The sequence below is a fragment of the Cottoperca gobio genome, chromosome 10 (assembly GCF_900634415.1).
Source record: "Cottoperca gobio chromosome 10, fCotGob3.1, whole genome shotgun sequence".
NCBI lineage: Eukaryota > Metazoa > Chordata > Actinopteri > Perciformes > Bovichtidae > Cottoperca > Cottoperca gobio.
The window spans coordinates 12,791,099-12,814,083 of record NC_041364.1 but is presented as its reverse complement, the minus strand read 5'-3'; the positions used below and the strand labels follow the sequence as shown (position 1 = coordinate 12,814,083).

The window sequence follows — 22,985 nt, the reverse complement described above, 5'->3', positions numbered from 1 at the left end:
ATACTAACTGTGTTTTTTTCTCCTTTCTTTTCTCGGTGCACTCCTTAAATACAACGACATTTCGATCCAGCAGGTAAGATGATTTCCATTTCCTTTCTCTTTAAAATCTCACACAGATCTCACACAGATGTTAGTATTACAGGCTCGTCAACAACATACACAAACTCACACTATTGATATGAAACACCATTGACCCAGAATGAATTCCCATCCATTTTCCATGTCTTTTCTTTACTCTCTCTTTTTCCTCTGTATCTCTTTTTCACCACACACAAACTGCATTGAGACCAACTTGCAAACCTAATATGAGGCATGTTTGTTCGACACATATCTTCCCAAATACTGCTTTGGAAATCATATTCATACAAGACTGAAATTTTAGGCAGAAGTCTTGTTACAGAGGCAGCTGCATTGCTCTTATTTTTGTGTGCTGTGATTCCACCTGAGGTTTTAAACTACATAAATATTAATCATCCTGCTGTGCAGTCATAGCCTGAATAATGCACAATCATGAAGTGCAGAATGTTATGCTCTGCGGCAGTATATGTAAAAATTGTGCGTGAACAGGGGGGGATGCAAGGCACTATCGTGACCTATTAAAAAATATGCATGTGCAAACATCATGTTGTAGCTACATAGAAAAGAAATGTACTGCTGTGAAATGTGTCAGTATCCGTTCATGCTCATGGATGAGTGTTGCAGTGGTTTCACACTAGATGGGAAATCCACTGCTCAAATGTAGGTCACTGGACTTGTCAGTCAGTTTGGATCAAGAGAGAAAAGGTTATCTACTGTATCTATCTATAGACTACTCTGCGCTGTTTTACTTTGTGTGTGTGTGTGTGTGTGTGTGTGTGTGTGTGTGTGTGTGTGTGTGTGTGTGTGTGTGTGTGTGTGTGTGTGTGTGTGTCCACAATTTGTTCTTGGCACTTAAAGTTAAATTTGAAAAGGACCTGCAGGAAGTTGTATGATTACAGGGACTCTCTTCCCAATACAATACAAAGCATTCCAGGCTTACCAAATTCATATTAATTCATATCTTAACATTACAATGGCCAATTATCTGTATAAAAAGATACTGAGAAAACATAAAAAGGTAGCGTTGTTTTATTCTAAACTCTTTTATTTTTCACTTAATTTTGATGTTGTACATTTGCAACATTAAATGTTAGGCAGTAAGGGCTCGTTTGGATTCACTAGACTAGATTATACGGAGCATACAGTTCAAGCATTGCTGCACACATACCGATGATGGTGTTATTTTTCATAGTCACCGTTGGTGGTGCTGTTGCCTAAGTAGACTTTGTCTAACATTGTCTGCATTGTTGCTGCGGATGACTGACTCCAGAAAGAGTGACATCAAATATGTGCAACCACTGAGTCAAAGTTTGGTTAGTGTGGATGACGCTGGAACTGAAACTCTACAGAATGGAGAGCGGTCATCAGCTGTATCTCACATGTCTACTCTGGTAAGTTGTTCTGTTAGACTTTATGCAAATGCTGATGGAAGGTTCACTTTCATATGTTTGTACTGATACAACTGATTGTAGCTGGAGTAGTAGACATTTACAAAACGTGTTACAGGATGGTTTTTATGGTCTGTTTTCTGCAACTCCTTCGCTGTCCATGGTGCTGAAAATCTGCTTTGCACTGAGTTACTGCTTGAGGAGGTTGTGCTGGCAGTCTGAAGAGACCTTGGTTGAATCTATTGCTTTATAACTCAGTAATGTTTTAAATAATAATAATAATACAGCAATTAAAGTTATATTTTTTTGGCTTTTCATGCCTTTATGATAGTGGGAAGTGTAGATTGTGAAAGGGGGAGAGAGAGTGAAGGGGAATGACGTACAGGTCAGACTCGAACCAGTAGCAAGGACTCAGCCTTTATATATGGGTCGCCTGTGCTACCGGGTGAGCTACCGGGACGCCCCATAATACAGCATGGCCTGTGGCACACAAGCCATTCCTTGGACCTAAGCCTGTTACTTGTGTTGTTGTTGTATTTGTTGTTTTTATTCGTATTAGTAGTATAATAAAGCTAGTAGTAGTATTAAGCGACAAAACATTTCACAACATTTTAGAGATTGGTAAACTATATTTTTACATATTCAGTCAGTGCACATTTCATAGGGTATGACTGTCTTTATTTCTTTGTGCACACCCTAGGCTCTGGTTTAGTTGATATTTTATGGAGACAGCAGTAGGGTTAAGTTCTTGCACATTTATAATTGTGCCCAAAGAAAAACATTAGAATGTTAAATATTAGGTAAAGGTTTCCTGGCAATGCAAGAGAGCATTTTCCTTTTTCCTCATTTCATGAAGAAATTGACTTGCCTGGCATTAGATTGAGCACTCGTTAACGTGTTTTTATTACCAAATATGCCACTACCATAGAGTATATAATCTGAAACACCAAACTTGTGAAATTGGATGTCTTAGTTTTAAGTTTTATATTTTAGCCTCTAAGTGACGCTGTTGCCTGGTAAATCATTTCTAGCGTGCAGGGTGATGCAGTGCTGTCCCTCCCCTGTTACTGCGTTATGCAAGAGGAGATGATCTGTGTTTTATACGAGCTGGGGCTCATCGGAGACACAGTCCATTTACACTTTAACGATAATCTTAATTAACCTGGACTGTATGCGTTTTCTTCAGTGAGTTAAAATCTTCATCCCATTGTTCGGTTTGCTTTAAGACCCTGTTTTCACATGGCATTTAAAGAACATCTTCGAGACGGAGGAGTAAGATGGCGATTGTTTGGACGATTGCGAGGGGCAGCGTATCTTTTTATTTTTCAATTCATTTTTCTTAATCAAGCGGAGGCACAGATCCGGTATTCGATCCCAGAGGAGATGAAGAAAGGGTCCCTTGTTGGTAACGTCGCACAAGATCTTGGTCTGGATCTGAAAAGGCTCCGTTCTGGTCGGGCCCGTATCGTGACCGGAGAGAGCATCCACTACACCGAGCTGAAGACAGACAAAGGAACTTTGGTCGTGAATGAGAGAATAGACCGGGAGCAGCTTTGTGGAGACGTAACACCGTGTAGCTTCACCTTTGAGATTTTATTGGAAAAACCAATGGAGTTGCACCCTGTGACCATAGAAGTATTGGACATAAACGACAATGTTCCCACTTTCCAAAACAGTCACTTGAAATTTGAAATAAGCGAATCAGCTGTGCTTGGTTCTCGTTTTGTTTTAGAGAGTGCGGACGATGCTGATGTTGGGCAAAACGGTCTTCAGAATTACATTTTAACACCGAACGATAATTTTGTTCTGAAACAACATGTCAACCCGGACGGCAGTAAATATGCTGAAATGGTGCTTCAGAAACCCTTAGACAGAGAAGAGCAGCCACGCCTGTCTCTAAAACTGCTGGCTGTGGACGGCGGGAATCCACAGAGATCGGGTACAGTAAATATAGATGTTAATATTCTTGATGCCAATGATAATGCTCCTGTATTTAATCAGACACTGTATAAGGCCACGGTGATTGAAAATGCACCAAAAGGCGCACACATTGTTACTGTGAATGCAAGCGACGTAGATAGTGGTTCAAACGGAAAGATAGGGTATGCATTTTCAAAATCAAAAGCAGGGATAGCTGATTTGTTCAATATAGATGAGGCTACTGGAAGAATATATGTGGCTCGGGAAATAGATTTTGAAAAAGACAAAAAATTTGAGTTCAGGGTTGAAGCAAAAGATCAAGGAGGACTGACGGATTCTAGCAAAGTTGAAATTGAGGTAATCGATGTAAATGATAATGCCCCGGTCATTAGCGTCATGTCATTCACGAGTCCTGTGTCAGAAGACTCCCCCGCGGGTACAACTATTGGCATAATTAATGCTAAAGATATAGATTCGGGTGAAAACGGACAAGTAAGATGCACGATCGAAGGCAATGTTCCTTTTAAAATTAAATCCAATGTGAGAAATTATTATGCATTGATCACAGATGCTGCATTAGATCGTGAACATCTCTCAGAATGTAACATCACTGTTATTGCCTCGGACACAGGCTCGCCCCCCCTCTCAACGAAAAGAACCTTTTATCTTAAGGTCTCAGATGTCAATGATAATCCCCCTGTATTTCCACATGTCTCTTATAGTGCATTCATCACAGAGAATAATTCTCCCGGTGTATCTGTACTAAGTGTCAATGCTAAAGATCCCGATGAAAACCAGAACGCCCGTGTTTCTTATATTTTGGAAGACTGTGAGATAGGTGGATCTCCAGTTTCTGTATATGTTTCTGTAAATGCAGAAAGCGGAGTAATACACGCAGTGCGCTCATTTGATTATGAGCAGATCAAGCAACTTGTATTCACTGTTAAAGCACAGGATGGAGGCTCCCCTCCACTTAATAGCAATGTGACTGTGAACATAATGATCCAGGACCAGAACGACAACCCTCCTCAGGTTCTGTACCCAGTCCAGACTGGTGGCTCTCTGGTGGCTGAAATGGTGCCTCGTTCAGCAGATGTGAGCTATCTGGTCACTAAAGTGGTGGCTGTTGATGTGGACTCTGGACAGAATGCCTGGCTCTCCTATAAACTGCAGAAAGCCACAGACAGGGCGCTGTTTGAAGTGGGCTTACAGAATGGAGAAATAAGAACTATCCGCCAAGTGACTGATAAAGATGCTGTGAAACAAAGACTGACTGTTATAGTGGAGGACAACGGGCAGCCCTCTCGTTCAGCTACAGTCATTGTTAACGTGGCGGTGGCGGACAGCTTCCCTGAAGTGCTGTCTGAGTTCACTGACTTTACACACGACAAGGAGTACAATGATAACCTGACTTTTTACTTAGTGCTGGCTCTGGCTGTAGTCTCCTTCCTCTTCATCACTTGTTTAGTGGTTATTATATCAGTGAAAATCTACAGGTGGAGACAGTCTCGCATCATGTTTCACTCCAACCTCCCTGTGATTCCATATTATCCACCACGTTACTCAGACACTTTGGGGACAGGGACTCTCCAACACGTGTACAATTACGAGGTGTGCAGGACGACTGACTCCAGAAAGAGTGACTGTAAGTTCGGCACAGCCGGTAGTCAGAACGTGCTGATAATGGACCCCAGTGCTACAGGGACGATGCAGCGGATACAGAGTGAAAAGAGCATCCTGGATGAACCAGACTCTCCTCTAGAGGTGAGTCAAACATTGTAGCTTCGTCTGTGTGGCCCATTTGTTCTTCTTTTTTCTTTAATTGTAATTATGAAGACCGATGCAGTCCATGAGGTCATTTTCAGCACCGTGGACAACGTGTTTTTTCACATGGCTTGATTGAAATGCTGCATCTGTTATATCTTCAAATAAACAGCTTTTGAAATCAAAGGCTCCGGAACGCTTTTCGTACTAACTTGCGTTTTAACAATGCTATACCGCCTTAATGTGTTTTGGGGAAAAGTAATGCTGCAATAATATTTGTTCAATCTTGACGTGTGCACACATAGTTTACTCCAACATTTCTAAATTTGTTGTTTATACAATAAGGCTGTTTGGCAATGGATGCTGTTAGTACTTAGAAGCACCTAGACAAGTTGAAGAAAGAATGCAGTCATTACAATAACTTACAAACTGAAAACAGTTGAATCATTGTATTGAGTCATTAATATGCTTTTATATTTTAAACATGCATATTTCACATCAAGATAATACTTGTATTCATTATATTTTAAGCTTAATTTAATTTGTTCTTTTTGTACACTTCGGCAATTTTTGTAAGAATTAAATTAATTTCCCTGTCAATTTAAAAAAGTGATTTTACGTTTCACTTTTACCAAGAATAGTATTTGTGGAGTGGAAACGTATTTTAATTCAAACATACTTTATCAAAAGGTATTCCGATGTGATTTCCACACGAGGTAGAGATGTTTTCAGTTTGTCTGTTTTAAGAGCTTTTGTGTGGTTGTGGTCTTAATTGGTGTTCAGCTTTTAGACTCTAAGGGACGCTGTTGGTTAGTAAATTATTTTCTGTGTTAAGTCGTCATTCAGTCCATCCCCCGGCTGACTACACAGTGAAGAAGGCTCTCTGTGTTTTGTCGAGGTTCATTGCACGAAAGAGAGAACATGTTCTCACGGACTTGCATGTAAATGTTGAGGACGTGTTTAGCTGTAACCAGCAGTAAACGGATATATCAGAACCAGCTTTACCATCCACTGGATACAGATCACATTTTTTATTCTTTGTTGCCATGATGGCAGATCGAGGATCTCTAACCATCATATGCGCAAGATGGCGATTGTTTTATGGATTTCGACGGCAAATAGGACTGCTTCTGTTGCTGCTTCATGCGGTTAACATGGTAGGTGGTCAGATTCGTTATTCTATACCAGAGGAGATGAAGAAAGGCTCTGTTATCGGTAATGTAGCGCAAGATCTCGGCTTGGATCTGAAGAGGCTCCGTTCTGGGCGGGCCCGTATCGTGACCGGAGAAAACATCCACTACACCGAGCTGAAGACAGACAAAGGGATTCTAGTCGTGAATGAGAGAATAGACCGAGAGCAGCTTTGTGGAGACGTAACACCGTGCAGCTTCAGCTTTGAGGTGATTTTAGAAAACCCGATCGAACTGCACAGAGTAACTGTTGAGGTGTTAGATATAAATGATCATGCTCCGGTCTTTCCTAATAAAGATACGCCTATCCGTTTGAAATGAGTGAATCGGCTGTAGTCGGAGTCCAGTTTCCACTGCAGAGTGCAGAGGATCTAGATGTGGGGCAAAACGCGTTGCAAGATTATGTTTTATCACCAAACGAACATTTTATTTTGAAGCAACATGCAAATCCAGATGGAACTAAATATTGTGAAATTGTGCTCCAGAAGCCTTTAGACAGAGAGCAACATTCACATCTGTCTTTAAAACTAATCGCAGTTGACGGAGGAACACCACAGAGATCTGGTACAGTAAACATAGATGTCACTGTGTTAGATGCGAACGACAATGTACCAGTATTTAACCAATCAGTCTATAAAACATCTGTGATGGAAAACGCACTGAAAGGCACAAGCATTGTTACAGTAAATGCCACTGACGCTGACAGTGGCTCGTATGGACTAATTTCTTACAGTTTGTCTAAAATGAAAGGAAGTGCAGCCGATATATTCAGTGTTGATGAAAACACCGGCAAAGTTTCTGTGTCTGGTCAGATAGATTATGAAAGAGACAGAAAATACGAGGTGAGGGTAGAGGCAAAGGATCAGGGTGGCTTGATTGGAACAAGTAAAGTTGTAGTTGACGTTTTTGACGTCAACGACAATGCCCCAGTTATAAATATTATGTCATTTTCCAGCCCAGTATCTGAGGATGCACCTCCTGGTACAACTATTGCTGTTTTGAACATAAAAGATGCAGATTCTGAGAAAAATGGGCAAATAAAATGCTCTATAGATGGTAAACTTCCCTTTAAGATCGAATCCTCTCTAACAAACTATTACAATTTGATCTCAGATCAATATTTTGATAGAGAATCTGTCTCAGATTATAATATAACAATAACAGCCACTGATATGGGCTCTCCCCCACTTTCTACCTCAGCAAAATTACATCTTAAAATTTCTGACGTAAATGACAACGCACCAATATTTAATAAAAACAGCTATTCCGCTTACATCACAGAGAATAATTCACCTGGAGTTTCTATATTTGCTGTCAGTGCGCGGGACTCTGATTGGAATCAAAACGCCAGAATCTCGTATCTTTTAGAGGAAACACAAGTCAGCGGTAGTCCAGTGTCTACTTATGTGTCTTTAAACTCTGAAACTGGAGTTCTCAGCGCGGTTCGTTCATTTGATTATGAGCAAATTAAACAGCTTCAGTTGATAGTTAAAGCGCAGGATGGAGGCTCCCCTCCACTCAGTAGCAATGTGACTGTGAAAATACTGATCCAGGACCAGAACGACAACCCTCCTCAGGTTCTGTACCCAGTCCAGACTGGTGGCTCTCTGGTGGCTGAAATGGTGCCTCGTTCAGCAGATGTGAGCTATCTGGTCACTAAAGTGGTGGCTGTTGATGTGGACTCTGAACAGAATGCCTGGCTCTCCTACAAACTGCAGAAAGCCACAGACAGGGCGCTGTTTGAAGTGGGCTTACAGAATGGAGAAATAAGAACTATCCGCCAAGTGACTGATAAAGATGCTGTGAAACAAAGACTGACTGTTATAGTGGAGGACAACGGGCAGCCCTCTCGTTCAGCTACAGTCATTGTTAACGTGGCGGTGGCGGACAGCTTCCCTGAAGTGCTGTCTGAGTTCACTGACTTTACACACGACAAGGAGTACAATGATAACCTGACTTTTTACTTAGTGCTGGCTCTGGCTGTAGTCTCCTTCCTCTTCATCACGTGTTTAGTGGTTATTATATCAGTGAAAATCTACAGGTGGAGACAGTCTCGCATCATGTTTCACTCCAACCTCCCTGTGATTCCATATTATCCACCACGTTACTCAGACACTTTGGGGACAGGGACTCTCCAACACGTGTACAATTACGAGGTGTGCAGGACGACTGACTCCAGAAAGAGTGACTGTAAGTTCGGCACAGCCGGTAGTCAGAACGTGCTGATAATGGACCCCAGTGCTACAGGGACGATGCAGCGGATACAGAGTGAAAAAAGCATCCTGGATGAACCAGACTCTCCTCTGGAGGTGAGTCAAACATTGTAGCTTTGTCTCTATTCCCCCTTTGTTCTTCTTCTTTATCTCGTTGCAGTGATAAAAATCTTTGTACTCCATGTGGTTATTTTCAGCACCATGGACAGTGTCTTTTATCACATGGCCTGATAGAAATGCTGAGTCTGTTGTATCTTCAAATATACAGCTTTGGAAAGCAAAGGTTCCTGAACTATTGTCATACTAAACTTTGTTTTGTAACTATGTTATACTTCCTTAATGTGTCCTAATTCAGTATTTTTGGCTATCAACGTATTTAAGAGGTGAGTGCTTTACTTTCACATCAGTCTTGATAAGATTTTGGAAACAGATGAATCACTGTTCTGAGTCATTCATATGTTTCTTAGAAATTACATATGCATATTTTAAATGAAGATAACCATTTCTTTATTTTAAATCAGTTATTTGTTTCGTTGTGTAATACTGGATGGACTTTTAGGTGACTTCTTTGAGAATTAGATTTTATTTCCTTTTATTTTTTAACAGTTATTTTGCGTTTAACTTTTACACAGAATCTGGCATTCTGCAATTTGTTGAGTGGAAACGTATTTTAATTCAAACGTAGTTTATTAAAAGGCATTCCGATGTGATTTCCACACGAGGTAGAGATGTTTTCAGTTTGTCTGTTTAAGAGCTTTTGTGTGGTTGGGGTCTTAATTGGTGTTCAGCTTTTAGACTCTAAGGGACGCTGTCGGTCAGTAAATTATTTTCTGTGTTAAGTCGTCATTCAGTCCATCCCCCGGCTGACTACACAGTGAAGAAGGCTCTCTGTGTTTTGTCGAGGTTCATTGCACGAAAGAGAGAACATGTTCTCACGGACTTGCATGTAAAGGTTGAGGACGTGTTTAAATGTAACCAGCAGTAAACGGATATATCAGAACCAGCTTTACCATCCACTGGATACAGATTAAATTTTTTTATTCTTTGTTGCCATGATGGCAGATCGAGGATCTCTCACCTACATATGCACAAGATGGCGATTGTTTTATGGATTTCGACGGCAAATAGGACTGCTTCTGTTGCTGCTTCATGCGGTTAGCATGGTAGGTGGTCAGATTCGTTATTCTATACCAGAGGAGACGAAGAAAGGCTCTGTTATCGGTAATGTAGCGCAAGATCTCGGCTTGGATCTGAAGAGGCTCCGTTCTGGGCGGGCCCGTATCGTGACCGGAGAAAACATCCACTACACCGAGCTGAAGACAGACAAAGGGATTCTAGTCGTGAATGAGAGAATAGACCGAGAGCAGCTTTGTGGAGACGTAACACCGTGCAGCTTCAGCTTTGAGGTGATTTTAGAAAACCCAATCGAACTGCACAGAGTAACAGTTGAGGTGTTAGATATAAATGATCATGCTCCGGTCTTCCCTCATAAAGATACGGCTATCAGACTCGAAATTAGTGAATCGGCTGTAGTTGGAGTGCAGTTTCCGCTGCAAAGTGCAGAGGATCTAGATGTGGGGCAAAACGCGTTGCAAGATTATGTTTTATCACCAAACGACAATTTTATTTTAAAACAACATGCAAATCCAGATGGAGGTAAATATGTTGAAATGGTGCTCCAGAAGCCTCTAGACAGAGAGCAACATCCGCATCTGTCTTTAAAACTAATCGCAGTTGACGGAGGAACACCACAGAGATCTGGTACAGTAAATATAGATGTCACTGTGTTAGATGCCAATGACAATGTTCCGATATTTAACCAATCAGTCTATAAAACATCTGTGATGGAAAACACAATGATAGGCACGAGCATAGTTACTGTAAATGCCACTGACGCTGACAGTGGATCTAATAAACTCATCACTTACAGTTTGTCTAAAATGAAAGGAAGTGCAGCCGATATATTCAGTGTTGATGAAAACACCGGCAAAGTTTTTGTGTCTGGTCAGATAGATTATGAAAGAGACAGAAAATACGAGGTGAGAGTAGAGGCAAAGGATCAGGGTGGCCTAACTGGGACAAGTAAAATTATATTGGATGTTGTTGACGTCAACGACAATGCCCCAGTTATAAATATTATGTCATTTTCCAGCCCAGTATCTGAGGATGCACCTCCTGGTACAACTATTGCTGTTTTGAACATAAAAGATGCAGATTCTGAGAAAAATGGGCAAATAAAATGCTCTATAGATGGTAAACTTCCCTTTAAGATCGAATCCTCTCTAACAAACTATTACACTTTGATCTCAGATCAATATTTTGATAGAGAATCTGTCTCAGATTATAATATAACAATAACAGCCACTGATATGGGCTCTCCCCCACTTTTTAGCTCAGCAAAAATGCATCTTAAAATTTCTGACGTTAATGACAACGCACCAATATTTAATAAAAATATCTATTCTGCTTACATCACAGAGAATAATTCACCTGGAGTTTCTATATTTGCTGTCAGTGCGCGGGACTCTGATTGGAATCAAAACGCCAGAATCTCGTATCTTTTAGAGGACACACAAGTCAGCGGTAGTCCAGTTTCTACTTATGTGTCTTTAAACTCTGAAACTGGAGTTCTCAGCGCGGTTCGTTCATTTGATTATGAGCAAATTAAACAACTTCAGTTGGTAGTTAAAGCGCAGGATGGAGGCTCCCCTCCACTCAGTAGCAATGTGACTGTGAAAATACTGATCCAGGACCAGAACGACAACCCTCCTCAGGTTCTGTACCCAGTCCAGACTGGTGGCTCTCTGGTGGCTGAAATGGTGCCTCGTTCAGCAGATGTGAGCTATCTGGTCACTAAAGTGGTGGCTGTTGATGTGGACTCTGGACAGAATGCCTGGCTCTCCTATAAACTGCAGAAAGCCACAGACAGGGCGCTGTTTGAAGTGGGCTTACAGAATGGAGAAATAAGAACTATCCGCCAAGTGACTGATAAAGATGCTGTGAAACAAAGACTGACTGTTATAGTGGAGGACAACGGGCAGCCCTCTCGTTCAGCTACAGTCATTGTTAACGTGGCGGTGGCGGACAGCTTCCCTGAAGTGCTGTCTGAGTTCACTGACTTTACACACGACAAGGAGTACAATGATAACCTGACTTTTTACCTAGTGCTGGCTCTGGCTGTAGTCTCCTTCCTCTTCATCACGTGTTTAGTGGTTATTATATCAGTGAAAATCTACAGGTGGAGACAGACTCGCATCATGTTTCACTCCAACCTCCCTGTGATTCCATATTATCCACCACGTTACTCGGACACTTTGGGGACAGGGACTCTCCAACATGTGTACAATTACGAGGTGTGCAGGACGACTGACTCCAGAAAGAGTGACTGTAAGTTCGGCACAGTCGGTAGTCAGAATGTGCTGATAATGGACCCCAGTGCTACAGGGACAATGCATCGGATACAGAGTGAAAAGAGCATCCTGGATGAACCAGACTCTCCTCTAGAGGTGAGTCAAAAATGACTTCGTCTGTGTGCCCAATCTGTTCTCTTCATTTATTTAGTTGTATTAATGAGGACCGAAGTTCTCCATGCGGTCATATTCAGCACCATGGATAGCGTATTTTTTCTCATTGCCTGATAGAAATGCTTTCTTTGTTAAATCTTCAAATATACTGCTTTTGTAAGCAAAGGTTCCTGAACAATTTTCATACTAACTTTGTTTTGTAACGATGTTATACTGCCTTAATGTGTTATGGGGGATGTAATCGTGCATTGATAATGATCAGTATTTACGTTTGTGCGCAGTTCACTTCCACATTTCTGATTTCGTTGTTTACACAATGTGCCTGCTTGGCAAAGAAAGATGTCATTAGTTTGGTTCATGGTGGACATGAAGGCACCTGGACATTTTTTATTAAGAAAACTAATGGAAATGTCAATGCTGAGCAATAGCTTAATGCAGAACCTGAAAACCCTTCATACTTTCTCTTCACTATATTACAGTGACTTGCCTTCTTCCTGCATTTGTGCTGCAAATGACAGTTGAACTTGTCCTAATTCATTACTGATTGCTATCAACGTTAACAGGCGAGTTCTTAACTTTCACATCAGTCTTGATAAGACTTTGCAAACATTGAAATCATTGTTCAGTCATCAATATGTTTTTAGATATTACACATGCATATTTTACATAAAGATAGCTGTTTATTTATTTATTATTTTAAGTCAGTTATTTCTTTTTTTGTGTACACCTGTTAGACTGCAGGTGACTTTTTTGAGAATGAGATTTTATTTCCTGTTATATTTTAACGGTTATTTTGCGTTTAACCTTTACACAGAATTTGGCATTATGCAATGTGTTCAGTGCAAACGTATTTGAATTCAAACGTAGTTTATTAAAACGTATTCCGATGTGATTTCCACACGAGGTAGAGATGTTTTCAGTTTGTCTGTTTAAGAGGTTTTGTGTGGTTGGGGCCTCAATTGATGTTCAGATTTTAGACTCTAAGGGACGCTGTTGGTCAGTAAATTATTTTCTATGTTAAGTCGTCATTCAGTCCATCCCCCGGCTGACTACACAGTGAAGAAGGCTCTCTGTGTTTTGTCGAGTTTCATTGCACGAAAGAGAGAACATGTTCTCACGGACTTGCATGTAAAGGTTGAGGGCGTGTTTAGATGTAACCAGCAGTAAACGGATATATCAGAACCAGCTTTACCATCCACTGGATACAGATCACATTTTTTATTCTTTGTTGCCATGATGGCAGATCGAGGATCTCTCACCATCATATGCGCAAGATGGCGATTGTTTTATGGATTTCGACGGCAAATAGGACTGCTCCTGTTGCTGCTTCATGCGGTTAACATGGTAGGTGGTCAGATTCGTTATTCTATACAAGAGGAGATGAAGAAAGGCTCTGTTATCGGTAATGTAGCGCAAGATCTCGGCTTGGATCTGAAGAGGCTCCGTTCTGGGCGGGCCCGTATCGTGACTGGAGAAAACATCCACTACACCGAGCTGAAGACAGACAAAGGGATTCTAGTCGTGAATGAGAGAATAGACCGAGAGCAGCTTTGTGGAGACGTAACACCGTGCAGCTTCAGCTTTGAGGTGATTTTAGAAAACCCGATGGAACTGCACAGAGTAACAGTTGAGGTGTTAGATATAAATGATCATGCTCCGGTCTTCCCTAATAAAGATACGGCTATCAGACTCGAAATTAGTGAATCGGCTGTAGTCGGAGTCCAGTTTCCACTGCAGAGTGCAGAGGATCTAGATGTTGGGCAAAACGCGTTGCAAGATTATGTTTTATCACCAAATGAACATTTTATTTTAAAGCAACATGCAAATCCAGATGGAGGTAAATATGTTGAAATGGTGCTCCAGAAGCCTCTAGACAGAGAGCAACATCCACATCTGTCTTTAAAACTAGTCGCAGTTGACGGAGGAACACCACAGAGATCTGGTACAGTAAATATAGATGTCACTGTGTTAGATGTCAATGACAATGTTCCGATATTTAACCAATCAGTCTATAAAGCATCTGTGATGGAAAACACAATGATAGGCACGAGCATAGTTACTGTAAATGCCACTGACGCGGACAGTGGATCTAATAAACTCATCTCTTACAGTTTGTCTAAAATGAAAAAAGGAAGTGCTGCCGATATATTCAGTGTTGATGAAAACACCGGCAAAGTTTCTGTGTCTGGTCAGATAGATTATGAAAGAGACAGAAAATACGAGGTGAGGGTAGAGGCAAAGGATCAGGGTGGCCTAACTGGGACAAGTAAAATTATATTTGATGTAATTGACGTCAACGACAATGCCCCAGTTATAAATATTATGTCATTTTCCAGCCCAGTTTCTGAGGATGCACCTCCTGGTACAACTATTGCTATTTTGAACGTAAAAGATGCAGATTCTGAACGAAATGGGCAAATAAAATGCTCTATAGATGGTAAACTTCCCTTTAAGATCGAATCCTCTCTAACAAACTATTACAATTTGATCTCAGATCAATATTTTGATAGAGAATCTGTCTCAGATTATAATATAACAATAACAGCCACTGATATGGGCTCTCCCCCACTTTCTACCTCAGCAAAATTACATCTTAAAATTTCTGACGTTAATGACAACGCACCAATATTTAATAAAAATAGTTGTTCCGCTTACATCACAGAGAATAATTCACCTGGAGTTTCTATATTTGCTGTCAGTGCGCGGGACTCTGATTGGAATCAAAACGCCAGAATCTCGTATCTTTTAGAGGACACACAAGTCAGCGGTAGTCCAGTGTCTACTTATGTGTCTTTAAACTCTGAAACTGGAGTTCTCAGCGCGGTTCGTTCATTTGATTATGAGCAAATTAAACAGCTTCAGTTGGTAGTTAAAGCGCAGGATGGAGGCTCCCCTCCACTCAGTAGCAATGTGACTGTGAAAATACTGATCCAGGACCAGAACGACAACCCTCCTCAGGTTCTGTACCCAGTCCAGACTGGTGGCTCTCTGGTGGCTGAAATGGTGCCTCGTTCAGCAGATGTGAGCTATCTGGTCACTAAAGTGGTGGCTGTTGATGTGGACTCTGGACAGAATGCCTGGCTCTCCTATAAACTGCAGAAAGCCACAGACAGGGCGCTGTTTGAAGTGGGCTTACAGAATGGAGAAATAAGAACTATCCGCCAAGTGACTGATAAAGATGCTGTGAAACAAAGACTGACTGTTATAGTGGAGGACAACGGGCAGCCCTCTCGTTCAGCTACAGTCATTGTTAACGTGGCGGTGGCGGACAGCTTCCCTGAAGTGCTCTCTGAGTTCACTGACTTTACACAAGACAAGGAGTACAATGATAACCTGACTTTTTACTTAGTGCTGGCTCTGGCTGTAGTCTCCTTCCTCTTCATCACGTGTTTAGTGGTTATTATATCAGTGAAAATCTACAGGTGGAGACAGTCTCGCATCATGTTTCACTCCAACCTCCCTGTGATTCCATATTATCCTCCACGTTACTCAGACACTTTGGGGACAGGGACTCTCCAACACGTGTACAATTACGAGGTGTGCAGGACGACTGACTCCAGAAAGAGTGACTGTAAGTTCGGCACAGCCGGTAGTCAGAACGTGCTGATAATGGACCCCAGTGCTACAGGGACGATGCAGCGGATACAGAGTGAAAAAAGCATCCTGGATGAACCAGACTCTCTAGAGGTGAGTCAAAAATTACTTCGTCTGTGTGCCCCCTTCTGTTCTCTTCATTTATCTTAGTTGTATTAATGAGGACCGAAGCTCTCCATGCGGTCATATTCAGCACCATGGACAGCGTGTTTTTTCTCATTGCCTGATAGAAAAGTTTTCTTTGTTAAATCTTCAAATATACAGCTTTTGTAAGCAAAGGTTCCTGAAACTTTGTTTTGTAACAATGTTATACTGCCTTAATGTGTTATGCGGAATGTAATCGTGGATTGATAATGATCAGTATTTACGTGTGTGCGCAGTTCACTTCCACATTTCTGATTTCGTTGTTCATACAATGTGCCTGCTTGGCAAAGAAAGATGTCATTCGTTTGGTTCATAGTGGGAATGAAAGCACCTGGAAAAGTTTAAGTAAGAAAACTAATGGAAATGTCAATGCTGAGAAATAGCTTAATGCAGAACCTGAAAACCCTTCATACTTTCTCTTCACTATATTACAGTGACTTGCCTTCTTCCTGCATTTGCGCTGCAAATGACAGTTGAACATAGTCCTAATTCATTCCTGATTGCTATCAACGTTAACAGGCGAGTTCTTAACTTTCACGTCAATCTTGATAAGACTTTGCAAACAATGAAATCATTGTTCAGGCATATGTTTTTAGATAGTAAATGTGCATATTTAACATAAAGATAGCTGTTTATTTATTTATTATTTTAAGTCAGTTATTTGTTTTTTTGTGTACACCTGTTAGACTGCATGTGACATTTTTTAGAATTAGATTTTATTTCCTGTTATTTCTTAACAGTTATTTTGCGTTTAACCTTTACACAGAATCTGGTATTATGCAATTTGTTGAGTGCCAACGTATTTTAATTCAAACGTACTTTATTAAAAGGTATTCAGATGGGATTTCCACACGAGGTAGAGATGTTTTCAGTTTGTCTGTTTAAGAGCTTTTGTGTGGTTGGGGCATTAATTGGTGTTCAGCTTTTAGACTCTAAGGGACGCTGTCGGTCAGTAAATTATTTTCTGTGTTAAGTCGTCATTCAGTCCATCCCCCGGCTGACTACACAGTGAAGAAGGCTCTCTGTGTTTTGTCGAGGTTCATCGCACGAAAGAGAGAACATGGTCTCACGGACTTGCATGTAAAGGTTGAGGACGTGTTTAGATGTAACCAGCAGTAAACGGATATATCAGAACCAGCTTTACCATCCACTGGATACGGATCACATTTTTTATTCTTTGTTGCCATGATGGCAGATCGAGGATCTCTCACCATCATATGCGCAAGATGGCGATTGTTTTATGGATTTCGACGGCAAATAGGACTGCTCCTGTTGCTGCTTCATGCGGTTAGCATGGTAGGTGGTCAGATTCGTTATTCTATACCAGAGGAGATGAAGAAAGGCTCTGTTATCGGTAATGTAGCGCAAGATCTCGGCTTGGATCTGAAGAGGCTCCGTTCTGGGCGGGCCCGTATCGTGACCGGAGAAAACATCCACTACACCGAGCTGAAGACAGACAAAGGGATTCTAGTCGTGAATGAGAGAATAGACCGAGAGCAGCTTTGTGGAGACGTAACACCGTGCAGCTTCAGCTTTGAGGTGATTTTAGAAAACCCGATGGAACTGCACAGAGTAACAGTTGAGGTGTTAGATATAAATGATCATGCTCCGGTCTTTCCTAATAAAGATACGCCTATCCGTTTCGAAATGAGTGAATCGGCTGTAGTCGGAGTCCAGTTTCCACTGCAGAGTGCAGAGGATCTAGATGTGGGGCAAAACGCGTTGCAAGATTATGTTTTATCACCAAACGACAATTTTATTTTAAAACAACATGCAAATCCAGATGGAGGTAAATATGTTGAAATGGTGCTCCAGAAGCCTTTAGACAGAGAGCAACATCCACATCTGTCTTTAAAACTAATCGCAGTTGACGGAGGAACACCACAGAGATCTGGTACAGTAAATATAGATGTCACTGTGTTGGATGCCAATGACAACGCTCCAATATTTAACCAATCAGTCTATAAAACATCTGTGATGGAAAACACAATAATAGGCACGAGCATAGTTACGGTAAATGCCACTGACGCTGACAGTGGATCTAATAAACTCATCACTTACAGTTTGTCTAAAATGAAAGGAAGTGCAGCCGATATATTCAGTGTTGATGAAAACACCGGCAAAGTTTCTGTGTCTGGTCAGATAGATTATGAAAGAGACAGAAAATACGAGGTGAGAGTAGAGGCAAAGGATCAGGGTGGCCTAACTGGGACAAGTAAAATTATATTGGATGTGGTTGACGTCAACGACAATGCCCCAGTTATAAATATTATGTCATTTTCCAGCCCAGTATCTGAGGATGCACCTCCTGGTACAACTATTGCAATTTTAAATGTAAAAGATGCAGATTCTGAACGAAATGGGCAAATAAAATGCTCTATAGATGGTAAACTTCCCTTTAAGATCGAATCCTCTCTAACAAACTATTACAATTTGATCTCAGATCAATATTTTGATAGAGAATCTGTCTCAGATTATAATATAACAATAACATCCACTGATATGGGCTCTCCCCCACTTTCTAGCTCAGCAAAATTACATCTTAAAATTTCCGACGTAAATGACAACGCACCAATATTTAATAAAAATGTCTATTCCGCTTACATCACAGAGAATAATTCACCTGGAGTTTCCATATTTGCTGTCAGTGCGCGGGACTCTGATTGGAATCAAAACGCCAGAATCTCGTATCTTTTAGAGGACACACAAGTCAGCGGTAGTCCAGTGTCTACTTATGTGTCTTTAAACTCTGAAACTGGAGTTCTCAGCGCGGTTCGTTCATTTGATTATGAGCAAATTAAACAGCTTCAGTTGGTAGTTAAAGCGCAGGATGGAGGCTCCCCTCCACTCAGTAGCAATGTGACTGTGAAAATAATGATCCAGGACCAGAACGACAACCCTCCTCAGGTTCTGTACCCAGTCCAGACTGGTGGCTCTCTGGTGGCTGAAATGGTGCCTCGTTCAGCAGATGTGAGCTATCTGGTCACTAAAGTGGTGGCTGTTGATGTGGACTCTGGACAGAATGCCTGGCTCTCATATAAACTGCAGAAAGCCACAGACAGGGCGCTGTTTGAAGTGGGCTTACAGAATGGAGAAATAAGAACTATCCGCCAAGTGACTGATAAAGATGCTGTGAAACAAAGACTGACTGTTATAGTGGAGGACAACGGGCAGCCCTCTCGTTCAGCTACAGTCATTGTTAACGTGGCGGTGGCGGACAGCTTCCCTGAAGTGCTCTCTGAGTTCACTGACTTTACACAAGACAAGGAATACAATGATAACCTGACTTTTTACTTAGTGCTGGCTCTGGCTGTAGTCTCCTTCCTCTTCATCACGTGTTTAGTGGTTATTATATCAGTGAAAATCTACAGGTGGAGACAGTCTCGCATCATGTTTCACTCCAACCTCCCTGTGATTCCATATTATCCACCACGTTACTCAGACACTTTGGGGACAGGGACTCTCCAACACGTGTACAATTACGAGGTGTGCAGGACGACTGACTCCAGAAAGAGTGACTGTAAGTTCGGCACAGCCGGTAGTCAGAACGTGCTGATAATGGACCCCAGTGCTACAGGGACGATGCAGCGGATACAGAGTGAAAAGAGCATCCTGGATGAACCAGACTCTCCTTTCGAGGTGAGGTGCATTACGCAAAATATTTACCTATTAAAACATTGTTTGTCTGAAATCAACTGAACTTGCAATATGTATAGGTTACTGTTCTACCTGTTCTACTACAACTAAAATGATTACGAACAGTAATAATAATAATGAAAATAACTATTTGTATCGTCTCCACATTTGCAAATATAATGTGACCTATGCAAATAATTAAGTGCCAATACTGTTATTATTATTATTATCATTATTATTGTTACAGACATCATTTTTAATCTTTTTTCTTTGCTTTTGAAACTTCCTTCATTATTTACTTCTAAATCGTTTGGTGTTCACGTTTTGAACTCTAAGTGACGCTGTTGAACAAGAATATAATCTTTACCCACAATCTCTCTTTTTCAATTCAGGGATGTTCTTTGTAAAATCACATTGAAGTAGGCTTAGACGGGACAACAGCAAACGTATGCAATTCGGAAAAGAGGAGTTGTTCTTTGGAGTCTTTCGGCTTTATTTATCTTTTTTAGTATATATGGACAAAGAATAGCTGGAAGAGTGGATGTTATTGAATTCTGAGCGGAGGATATCTGTTATTTTTATCTCGGAAAATTTCCATTTTTGACATGGCGCATCAGCAACCATTCTGCAAATGGCGTTTGTATTTCGGACCTCAGCGGGTAATGGTTCTTTTGTTGCTTTACTTCTTTAATATCGTCGCTGGGCAGATCCGCTACTCTATACCCGAGGAGATGAAGAAAGGCTCTCTTATCGGCAATGTGGCACAGGATCTGGGTTTGGATCTGAAGAGGCTCCGTTCTGGTCGGGCCCGTATCGTGACCGGAGAAAACATCCACTACACCGAGCTGAAGACAGACAAAGGGATTCTAGTCGTGAATGAGAGAATAGACCGGGAGCAGCTTTGTAGAGACGTAACACCGTGCAGCTTCAGCTTTGAAGTGATTTTAGAAAGTCCTATGGAGCTACACCACATAACAATTGAAGTGTTAGATGTGAATGATCATCCTCCGGTATTCAAGACATCTGATATTATGTTAGACATAAGCGAGTCAGCTAACCTTGGGGCGCGATTTGTGCTGGACAGTGCAGAGGATCTGGATGTCGGTGTCAATGGCCTTCAAAATTATGTTTTAACTTCTAACGATAATTTCGTTTTAAAGCAGCATTTGAATCCAGATGGCAGTAAATATGCCGAGATGGTGCTTCAGAAGCAATTAGACCGAGAGGAGGTTCCCTATCTCTCTTTAAAGCTTATTGCAGTCGATGGAGGGAATCCGCAGAAATCTGGCACCGTAAATATAAACATCAAGGTTTTAGATGCCAATGACAATGCACCCGTTTTCAATCAGTCAGTTTATAAGGCCACGGTGATAGAAAACGCAGGAATAGGCACAAATATCGTTACTGTTAATGCGACAGACGCAGATAGTGGATCGAATGGTTACATCACTTATTCTATTTCAAACGCTAAGAGCAATATAGCTGATTTGTTGTCCATAGACCAAGTCTCTGGTGTATTATCTGTTTTGGGCCGAATAGATTTTGAGAAGGATAAAAAATTCGAGCTCAGAATCGATGCAAAAGATCAGGGAGGTTTAACGGATTCAAGTAAAGTGATAATTGAAGTAACTGATGTAAATGATAACGCTCCTATCATAAGCGTCATGTCATTCACTAGTCCTGTGTCAGAAGACTCTCCTCCTGGTACAACTATTGGCATTATAAATGTGAAAGATCTAGATTCAGGTGATAACGGACAAGTAAACTGTAGAATAGAGCAAAATGCACCTTTCAAGATTAAATCTAATTTAAGGAATTACTATACTTTGGTAACAGATACTGTATTAGATCGCGAAAGTGTTTCAGAATATAACATCACTGTAGTTGCAACAGATGCAGGAACGCCTCCTCTCTCTACAAAAAGAACCTTTCATTTAAAGGTCTCTGATGTGAACGATAATGCTCCAGTGTTTCCACAAAGTGTTTACAATGCGTTTATTACAGAGAATAACTCTCCAGGTATTTCTGTTCTCACAGTTAGAGCTAAAGATCCTGATGAAAACCAAAACGCCCGAATATCTTATATTCTGGAGGATTCTGATCTCAATGGGTCTCCAGTCTCTCATTGTGTGTCAGTTAATGCAGAAAGCGGAGTGATACACGCAGTGCGCTCATTTGATTATGAGCAAATCAAACAGTTACTTTTCGTAGTCAAAGCGCAGGATGGAGGCTCCCCTCCACTCAGTAGCAATGTGACTGTTAAATTAATGATCCAGGACCAGAACGACAACCCTCCTCAGGTTCTGTACCCAGTCCAGACTGGTGGCTCTCTGTTGGCTGAAATGGTGCCTCGTTCAGCAGATGTGAGCTATCTGGTCACTAAAGTGGTGGCTGTTGATGTGGACTCTGGACAGAATGCCTGGCTCTCCTACAAACTGCAGAAAGCCACAGACAGGGCGCTGTTTGAAGTGGGCTTACAGAATGGAGAAATAAGAACTATCCGCCAAGTGACTGATAAAGATGCTGTGAAACAAAGACTGACTGTTATAGTGGAGGACAACGGGCAGCCCTCTCGTTCAGCTACAGTCATTGTTAACGTGGCAGTGGCGGACAGCTTCCCTGAAGTGCTGTCTGAGTTCACTGACTTTACACACGACAAGGAGTACAATGATAACCTGACTTTTTACTTAGTGCTGGCTCTGGCTGTAGTCTCCTTCCTCTTCATCACGTGTTTAGTGGTTATTATATCAGTGAAAATCTACAGGTGGAGGCAGTCTCGCATCATGTTTCACTCCAACCTCCCTGTGATTCCATATTATCCACCACGTTACTCAGACACTTTGGGGACAGGGACTCTCCAACACGTGTACAATTACGAGGTGTGCAGGACGACTGACTCCAGAAAGAGTGACTGTAAGTTCGGCACAGCCGGTAGTCAGAACGTGCTGATAATGGACCCCAGTGCTACAGGGACGATGCAGCGGATACACAGTGAAAAGAGCATCATGGATGAACCAGACTCTCCTCTAGAGGTGAGCTGCAATATGCAAATGATTTACTTCTTTGAACACTGTTTCTTTGATTTGAATGGAATTTATTATAGGTTGTTGGTTACAGTTAAACCGAAAACAAGTGCACACGATGAATTTCAGCACTACAGTGTGGACAGCTCGTCTTTAAAGGAAAGTGCTTTCTTGCTTGAAGACTTTTAATTTATTCTATAACTTCCAATTAGAAATGCTACCGTATATAAATATTAATACCACTGCTAATAATAGTAATACCAACAATGATAATAACAATTATTATTGTGTATTGTTTTGCTTAACACCCTAATTGGGCAAATGTCTCAGTATTTGCAAATATAAAGTGTCATATTCAATTAATTTAAATACATTGTTATATTTATATTTAAAAGTCAGTAGCCATGCCATTACAGGTATTGATATTTAACCAAAAGCTTATAAATAAATATAAATATAACATTTAAAGTATTCTTAATAACATCCAGTCCACATACATTACCCTGGATGG

General features: G+C 41.1%; 6 protein-coding genes across 6 annotated transcripts; all 6 read left to right on the top strand.

The window, feature by feature from the left end:
* Positions 1 to 2,565: 2,565 nt before the first annotated feature.
* Positions 2,566 to 5,215, top strand: LOC115014757 (protocadherin gamma-A3-like). The gene has a single exon (XM_029441816.1). The coding sequence runs from the start codon at positions 2,706 to 2,708 to the stop codon at positions 5,166 to 5,168; it is 2,463 nt and encodes an 820-aa protein (XP_029297676.1). The 5' UTR covers positions 2,566 to 2,705; the 3' UTR covers positions 5,169 to 5,215.
* A 1,029-nt stretch (positions 5,216 to 6,244) lies between these two features.
* LOC115014774 (protocadherin gamma-A10-like) lies at positions 6,245 to 8,667 on the top strand. Its single transcript, XM_029441829.1, is given in 2 exon segments — positions 6,245 to 6,634; positions 6,637 to 8,667. Coding segments are annotated over 2 exon segments (2,361 nt in total). The 5' UTR covers positions 6,245 to 6,304.
* A 1,046-nt stretch (positions 8,668 to 9,713) lies between these two features.
* On the top strand, positions 9,714 to 12,074 carry LOC115015048 (protocadherin gamma-A7-like). Its single transcript, XM_029442214.1, has 2 exons — positions 9,714 to 10,006; positions 11,276 to 12,074. The coding sequence occupies exons 1-2, from the start codon at positions 9,714 to 9,716 to the stop codon at positions 12,072 to 12,074; spliced, it is 1,092 nt and encodes a 363-aa protein (XP_029298074.1).
* A 1,239-nt stretch (positions 12,075 to 13,313) lies between these two features.
* On the top strand, positions 13,314 to 16,934 carry LOC115015047 (protocadherin beta-16-like). The gene is made up of 3 exons (XM_029442213.1): positions 13,314 to 15,764; positions 15,865 to 15,877; positions 16,801 to 16,934. The coding sequence occupies exons 1-3, from the start codon at positions 13,314 to 13,316 to the stop codon at positions 16,932 to 16,934; spliced, it is 2,598 nt and encodes an 865-aa protein (XP_029298073.1).
* Positions 16,935 to 17,003: 69 nt separating this feature from the next.
* On the top strand, positions 17,004 to 19,514 carry LOC115015046 (protocadherin beta-16-like). Its single transcript, XM_029442212.1, has one exon. The coding sequence runs from the start codon at positions 17,004 to 17,006 to the stop codon at positions 19,512 to 19,514; it is 2,511 nt and encodes an 836-aa protein (XP_029298072.1).
* A 599-nt stretch (positions 19,515 to 20,113) lies between these two features.
* On the top strand, positions 20,114 to 22,663 carry LOC115015045 (protocadherin beta-16-like). The gene is made up of 3 exons (XM_029442210.1): positions 20,114 to 20,420; positions 21,708 to 22,483; positions 22,604 to 22,663. The coding sequence occupies exons 1-3, from the start codon at positions 20,114 to 20,116 to the stop codon at positions 22,661 to 22,663; spliced, it is 1,143 nt and encodes a 380-aa protein (XP_029298070.1).
* Positions 22,664 to 22,985: the final 322 nt, after the last annotated feature.

Coding starts and splice junctions, on each gene's coding strand:
- LOC115014757 (XM_029441816.1), top strand. CDS start 2,706: ATGGCATTTAAAGAACATCTTCGAGACGGAGGAGTAAGATGGCGATTG.
- LOC115015045 (XM_029442210.1), top strand. CDS start 20,114: ATGGTTCTTTTGTTGCTTTACTTCTTTAATATCGTCGCTGGGCAGATC. Junction 20,421..21,707: donor AAGTCCTATGGAGCTACACC/ACATAACAATTG, acceptor GTAGCAATGTGA/CTGTTAAATTAATGATCCAG. Junction 22,484..22,603: donor AACCAGACTCTCCTCTAGAG/GTGAGCTGCAAT, acceptor GATGAATTTCAG/CACTACAGTGTGGACAGCTC.
- LOC115015048 (XM_029442214.1), top strand. CDS start 9,714: ATGGTAGGTGGTCAGATTCGTTATTCTATACCAGAGGAGACGAAGAAA. Junction 10,007..11,275: donor CACAGAGTAACAGTTGAGGT/GTTAGATATAAA, acceptor TCCACTCAGTAG/CAATGTGACTGTGAAAATAC.
- LOC115015046 (XM_029442212.1), top strand. CDS start 17,004: ATGGCAGATCGAGGATCTCTCACCATCATATGCGCAAGATGGCGATTG.
- LOC115015047 (XM_029442213.1), top strand. CDS start 13,314: ATGGCAGATCGAGGATCTCTCACCATCATATGCGCAAGATGGCGATTG.